This window comes from Apteryx rowi, unplaced genomic scaffold (assembly GCF_003343035.1).
Source record: "Apteryx rowi isolate R43461 unplaced genomic scaffold, aptRow1 scaffold_699, whole genome shotgun sequence".
NCBI lineage: Eukaryota > Metazoa > Chordata > Aves > Apterygiformes > Apterygidae > Apteryx > Apteryx rowi.
In genome coordinates, this window is record NW_020450981.1 from 405124 (window position 1) to 412880 (window position 7757).

Here is a 7757-nt window from a genome sequence, read left to right on the forward strand (position 1 = left end):
AAGCTGGAACTGTGGAACAAGGGGACATCTCTGGAAATAATGTTCAGCTGTGTAGTTCACATTTAGAGAAACACTGTTAGGCTTTGCATAGGTTTCTTTGAAGAACCTGCAGGAGTGCAAATCCACCTGCATGGCTCTCCTAGGGTCAAGGAAACCAAGACCCTGTAATTACAAGTCAGGCACACGTGGCAGTGCAGTTAGATGAGGTGGCTTGGCTGAACTAATAGCTGACAGCTAAAAAGTGTATAAAAGCAGGCACCAGGTCCTACTCATCACATGCATTTCTCCCCTCACCTCTTTAAAACAGGTTTGATTCCTGACAGGCCACTTCATAAGCCAATTGTATTCTAGCTTGACAACAAACCAACTCAGGGAAAGTAAAGCTTTCTGCTCAGGTACTGAGCTGAGCCACCCAAGCACAATGAGCACTAGGGTCATGGAAGGAAGAGGCAGACCTGCACAGCAAGGAGGAAATTCAGTCCTTGCCCCTGTTTACTTTCCTCCTATTGGTAAAAGGGAGTGTTTTGCCATTTTGTCAGGGCTTGAAACGCACTGCAATGAGGTACTCAGAAATCCTTTCACAGAAGAATAACAGCTTGGTATTTGCTATCCACAAGAAATGTGTGCATGATAAGCAGAATAAATTTTTGCCTGTTCTACAAGACGTTAATATGTACAACAATCCCCTACAATAGAAGGGTATTTTATAGACTGTTCCATGTTATCCAGTCTCATCTTAAAGCCCTTATCATAATATTACAACAGCTTTGCAACAGATACTAAACACTTATTTCTTCCCAGCAGAGAAACTGATGTCACACTCATATGAACTTGTGCAATTACAAACGCTACCTTGCCGCATGATTTTATCCCGTTGGTCCAAAAGACGGTATCTTTCCTCTGATGTCTCAGCCACTAATCCTATCAGGTTACTGAGAGACGACAACGAAGCTCCCAAGCTCTCTGAGCTCTGCCCTTCAGAACTAGAATCAAAAAGATCTGCTTCAAACTGTAGTGCCTTCCGTAGACCAGACTTCTTGGCTGGAGAACTAAAAATAGAAGATTTTCATCAGTAATTAACTACTGCATGCCCTGGCTTTAAAGGAACCACCGTGCTTTAGTTCATGAATATCTGTTTGTAATATTTTGTTCACAGGACAACATACCGAGTAAACGAGGTATATATCCACATATCAAGGCTGAAGTGAGCTAAAGTTAGCACCGTGAGCAGATTTAGTCAAATATGCTGCACTGCTTTGACAACACTGTCAAATGTCCTCAACTGTGCTGAAAAACTCAGCCTTTTTAAAATGGTGTTACTGAGTCTGTGTAGAGCAGAGAGTATCAGATGGCTTTTGCAGCATTTTGTGTTGTTATAGGACACAGCAGCTTGCATTTTAAACGAGGAAGTCACCTGCTGTTTGGTGTGAAAAAAGGAATGCCTTCTGCAGCAAGAGAAATTAACAACAGATTTTAGGTGCAGATAAGAATTTTTTTTTAAATTGAGGAATATTCATTACTTCACAACATATTTCTAATTTTACAATTATATGACAATGTATATCAAATGGATCCCACCCACATGGCAAACTTCATGTTTTAAAACACAGCCCGAGTATAAATTATTCCAGCAACTCACGTTTACATTACTTGCTTTTAGCTGACAAAAGTGCAAGATGAGTTCACAAGGAAAACTTCAAACCAATGTATGATTATATCATGAAGTTCAGAGCATAGAGGCAAAAATAATAATGATGTACAATCTCAACATAGAGAGGTATTCTTAAGCATGCTAGGAAGGATGCACATACCAGGTTTTTGGTATGTACCAGAAGTGGTACATTGTATGGTTTATGTACATGTACATGTATATGTTTTGGTATGGTACCAGAAGTGATGACTCCCAAGTTTGATCAGAGAACTCAACTGAAAAAGCAATGCTAGCTTAACACCTCAGCGGTGCCCAAGACCTTGTTCAAAATGCAACTGTTACAGAAAAATTCTGAAGCAGCAGCCACAGAAAGCTCAAAATCAAGCATCCTTTTAGGAAGAAAAGGCCAAATAAACTACAATAACATTTATTTTAAACAGGAGCTGCATGGAAATTACAAAGCCAATTAAAAAGAAAATCAAAGTAGCTGCTTAAATGGTAAGATGCTTACAGGTTAATGCAGAGTTTCTAAAGACACTACATGTGTAAAAGGTAACCAGCAACTCCAAGAGGACTATAAATCAGCATTCCCACTGCCCTGCATGACTTGACAGCAGGGTAGAGGCTATTTAGCAGTAAAGGGACATCTTTCAACTTAGGAAACAGAAAGAGGACATACAGAAAGAGCAGATAAACATAAAGCCACAATAAAGGCCAGCTAAGAAGATTCTGAAGTACAATCTGCTGAAGGTGTAAAACAACTAAGAAAAATCATTCTCACCTGCCTCAGAAAGACAAGAGGCTTCCAGGTAATTGGTTAGGCCAAAAGATACTCAGCTTGTATAACAAAACTTAGGGAAAACAAAGCCATAGCAGAAGAGCTGAATGGATTCTGTGCATCCATGTTCTCTTATAGTAAAGGAGGAAAACATCCCATAGCAGAGCCGTTCCTTAACCAGGGGAAAATACTGAGCAATTGCCTCAAGTCTATGCATGACCTGAAGAGATTTTACAAAAAGTTCTCCCCCGCCACCTCAGTCTCAAGAAAAATTTAGGTGGAGATAGGCAGGAAGAATCATAAGTAAAAAATGTCTTCCATACCAGGACAGACTGGAAAGACAACCAAAAACAAACAGGGCAACCACATAKGTGATCAAGAATATCAGAGTGAATGCTAATAGGGAATGACTGTGAATCCTACTCACAGTGAAAACAAAACTAAAAAGCTAAGCAATTTAATCTGCCAGTTTAAAACAGATGGAAGAGTTTTTTCACTGCAGTTTTTAACTGAAGTAGGAAATAAATTCCCACAGCACACCAGGGTGGTACAAATGAGTTCAAAAGTAGACAGCAGGAAGATTCACTAGTAATTTCACCAGGGCACAAGCACCATTCCATCCTAGGATGTTCCTGAATCTTCGGCAGGCAGAAGTATGTACACGAGGTGGAATTAGTCTGCATTTGCCCTTTGTTATACACCCATCCTGAGCATCTGCCAACATCCACTTTCAAGGAAAATTTTTAGTCTGACTCCACACCAGAGGTGCAAGGTCTTACAGCCAAACTACACACTCCACTGAGGACCAACAACAACAAAAATGCCAAGCCTGCAACTTCAGCAATCGACACAAAACAGAAGGACTCGCATACACAGGCCAGTTATTTGAAATGGGACGAGATGACAAACTCGCCAGCTATTCTGAAAAGGGGATTCTCATTCCACAGAATCATATTTGTCCACAATGAAATTATTCAGTTCAGAAACAGATGTAATCAAAAGCACAAAACAGTGTCAGTAGTACTTGGTCTTGACTGTGCACTGCTTTACTCTATTTCCTCATGTTTCATTATTACAGGTGTTGTTACTCATGTTGTGAAAAAACAAACAAAAAAATACCTGAAAGAAACAGGCAAACCTGGAGGTAAAAGACCTTAATGAACAATTAGGGAAAAATTTCCTTTCTAACAAAATGCAAAATTTATGACCTTATAACACAGCCAAAAAGCCACGTGTTCAAAATGAAATGTGCCAGAAGAGACAAATGAAGAACACTTCCCTAATAAGAACAGCATCAGGTATTACTGTAAAGTACACTCTGATTACCATTTCCTCCTACCCACCCCATTTCCTATCAGGTGGATTCATTGAGGAGCAGACGTACCTTTTCCCAGGCAGGACATTGCTGGCAGAGGATCTTATTAAAGGTTTCCGAAGAGGGGAATGCTGATAGTTTTGTTCTTCGCTGCTTTGCCTTCCTTCATCTTCACCTCCTTTCTTCTCCTTGGATGAAAATTCTCTTTTTGCAGGACCTAAAATGATATATAAAATAAAGCCAGATTATATGCCAAGTTATTTAACCAACAACTCTAAATTTTTTCCCTGGGGGTGAGGGAAGGGAGGGAGCGTGTTTAAAAATATTATCAGGAAATAAAACTAAAAGTCATGGTGTTGTGCATTCATATAAAGCTTATAAAATAATTTGCACCAGAAGTTGTACCAGGTACAAATATAAGTCTAGCAATTGCTAGTCAGCATCATTGTTCTATACAGAAAAAGCGTTTTCATTTATTTAGCCGTAACCATAATTCTTCAGCAGATTCTCAGTAAATAAATTCTGATCATCATCTGAATTTAGCTTCTCTCAGGTTTGGGATATAATCTGCAAGTCATAAGTCTCTAGTGGACACGAAATCCATCTCACCTATGTAAGCAACATCTGCCAAAATGTTCCCAGTGCTCCCCTCAAAGCATTCTGATAATTAATTTCACATACCCAAACTTAGACTGGTGCTTACATGCCTTCAAGAGTTAAATCTACACCTCGCAGAAAGAGAGAACGCTTGCTCCTAGGAAGAAAGAAATCCAGCTTGCTGAAAATTAAGTTTTTTTTTCAGATCTAGCTGTTTTAGAACACTGACATTCGTGGTTTCATAGACTTTAAAACCACAATAAAATGAGAAAGGATAACAGGCACCCGGATAGGTGCTGTTTCAAGATGTTTATCCTCAGGAAGACAATTGTACAGCCATTCATTTTCTGTGAAGGCAAATTTCCAATTGGTCAGAGCTGCAGTGAACCATGCATTTGCTGACAGCTGAAGTGTATCCCCAGGCTAAAATCTCCAAAGGTACACAAGCAGCATTCCCAACACTGAAAAAAAGGAGGCGCTTCACACCCAAAGGAATACTTGAACTATGAAGGACCAGCATTCACATCTCACCCTAATTCCAAGCAGGGACTGGAATCCAGATTTCCCATTTCTAAGCTGAATTCTCGTAAGTCAGGCAGGCACATTGCTCTCTCCTCTTGGTTCAAAGAATACATAACTCTCTATACACAGAACAGCAGCTTCAACAACTGAGGAAACTCACTCCAGAATACTCAATAATTCAATTCTCAGGAAGCTTTCCTAAAAGCTGGAAGCCTACACCCCAGCCCTTGCTCTGAAGCAGGTAGCTCGGCATTTGAAACTGGATTTTCAAATATCCCAGAGGACCATTCTGCTTCTAGATGGGAGCATGAAGATGACTTTATCATCATGTTCTTCCTGTGTGGTTACAGGAATGGTTTCTAAGTTCCCTTGTAAATCTAGGCTGTCATTTCAAGTATTTTTAACTCTTTCAAATGGTTTCAAGCACCTAGAAACAGCATTTTGGCTCAGATGAAGCAAGGTGTTTTACTCAACAGGAACTCAAAAGCAGAAACAGTGAACTTTTTAAATGCAATTTGTAACCCTCCCACTTAAAACTTCCTCCATACAAGAGGACAATAAAGAGAAGGCCCATCTGGGGAGAACAACTAAAGGACTTTACTGTGCTGAATGACTGGGCAACAAAGTGGCAGATAAACATATCACAACAGAGCCTGGGAAAAAACAAACCTAGCTTTAAATAAAAAAAGCATGAGGCTGGCAGCTGACCATAACCATAGTGACTCATCGCTGGGGTCTGAAAGCTGTGCAAATCATCAACTCAGTAACATTCACAGAAAAATATAAAAAGCAAGAAAACACAGTATTCTCACAGTTATTAGAGAAGGGCAAGAGAACATGACTAAGTGTATAGACCCACAACATGCACAGCACACACACCATGAACGCTCATAAAGCTCCAAACTCCATCTCAAAAATGGTGCAAGAAACCAGAAGAAGGTTCAAATGAACAATACAGACAGTCATAAGGTATGGAATAGCTTCCACATGAGACGAGGACTCTTCAAGCTGGAAAAGGGGACTTAGAGGCAGAAGCATATAAGGATATGACTCACGTGAGGACAAATCAGCAACAACTGTTCACTGTCTCTTTCAATACAATAATGTGGGCATCATACAAAAATATCAAGCAGCAAATATGCAAAAAAATCAATCTTCATGAACACCAGGAGCAACCTGTTGAACCCCTCACCACAAAACGTTACAGATGCTATTGGATAACTTCACAAGAGAAAAATTCCTCAAGGGTTGAGAAACAACTTTTGACTTCCAGGGTTCCTGAACCACAAACTGTTGAAGGCTAAGAAATTATTACAAAAGCAACTACACACTTTAGTTTATACTGTTCTTATTCCCTCCTGCAAGCAACCGCTATTAGCCATTGCCAGAGATGGGACTAAATGGGACATCAGATAAGATGCAGGACAAACACTTATGCTTCTCTAATAAATAATTTTCAACACTCTCAGGAACACCGTGCACCCAACAATTTGGCTAGTACAAGTCAAAGAACTGCCATATTTGGGGAGTTTTAATATTCCTGCATATTCCTGCTTTGTAGATCATTTTTGTATGGTCCTCAGCACAAGAGAAAAAAAAAAAAAAACAAGAACAGAAGGAGATGCTACCCCATTTAAGTATCATCCAATTACCATATTTGAAAACAAAGACTTACTTGTCTTCTTCTTTTGCCAAAATGTTACTATGTCCTTGTGCAACTCTTTTGCCTTTTTTCTGGCAAGAGCAGCAGAGGCCTGAAAGAAAACAAAGCACAGTATGAAAGCTAATATAATATTACAACACTGTATAATGCAGTTTTTGCCAGAGACACACATTCACCAATTTCTGCACAATTCTGAGCACTGTCTTTCAAGCTCTTACTTAAAACCTACATACGGTCAGCAGGATTGGGCAGGCTTCCACAAAAGTTGCTCCTTTTGAGACACCTACATCCAGCTTACAACAGTCGAGACCGAAGGTGTATTTTTAACTACAGAATAGGAACAGAGCATGCATTCTCAGAACTAGCTCCTCATCCCGTCTCAGAGCTGACATAAGGAAGTACTTCCAAAGAGCAGACTGTCCTGCAAAGATTACACTAGCTCACCTCATCCTTGGTGCTGCAGAGATTTCGAGCAACAACGCAATAGCGTAACGTTAGGTTTGGGTGACACACGGCAGCAGCCAGGTAACAGGAGAGATCTGTTTGGTGTTGCTAAAAGCACAGCTAAAGTCAGGCAAAGCTCAGGCAGCTATTGTGTTTTAAATATGGCTCTATCAGCTCAGCAGCCCTCTATCCCTGTCCATAACACAATTTGTTCTCGTCTGTGGGGGCTTCCATATGGAAAACATACAACGTTGTCAAACACAGGCGCAGTTTTCATGACAGTGAAAGCCTGTTGGCACCCTAAGCGCTTAGGTTTATACCTGTTCTTCAATTTGATACTCACATGATCAAAGAAGTGGAGAACAGCCATTTTTTTATTGCGCCGGGTCATGATCCGCCGGACTTTTACGAACTGGCCAAAGTGCTGCTCCAGCACGCTCCTGTCATTAAGGTTATCGGGGACGTTTTTGCACTGGATGGCCGTGAGCTCGCCCGGCGAGAGCCCCCCGAGGCTGTCCACGCTCTCGCCGCCTCGAGCGCGCCGCGCCGGGGTGGCGGGAGCTGAATCTGGAAAGACAGCGGGGGTGAGACGTGCGGCCCCACCAGCGTGCCCGCAGCCGCGGCGGCGCTGTGCCCCCCGGCCCGGCCCACCTTCCCTGGGCGCCTCCCGGGGCTCGGCGGCCGCCGGCTCCTCGCTGGGGGCCCGCTCGCCCTCGTCGCGGTCGCGGTGGCCGCGGCCCTGGCTGCGCAGCACCTCCTGCAGCGTGCGGCCGAAGAGGGCGCCGCC

General features: G+C 41.9%; 1 protein-coding gene across 1 annotated transcript in view; it reads right to left on the reverse strand.

The window, feature by feature from the left end:
- Window positions 1-7757, reverse strand: part of MCM3AP (minichromosome maintenance complex component 3 associated protein) — a gene marked incomplete at its 5' end in the record, with an annotated part of 31914 nt that extends 24157 nt beyond the window's left edge. Inside the window, 5 exons of the mRNA XM_026086503.1 lie at window positions 853-1049; window positions 3814-3961; window positions 6539-6617; window positions 7314-7537; window positions 7622-7757. Coding sequence (XP_025942288.1) covers window positions 853-1049; window positions 3814-3961; window positions 6539-6617; window positions 7314-7537; window positions 7622-7757 — 784 coding nt within the window. The remainder of the gene's footprint in view (window positions 1-852; window positions 1050-3813; window positions 3962-6538; window positions 6618-7313; window positions 7538-7621) is intronic.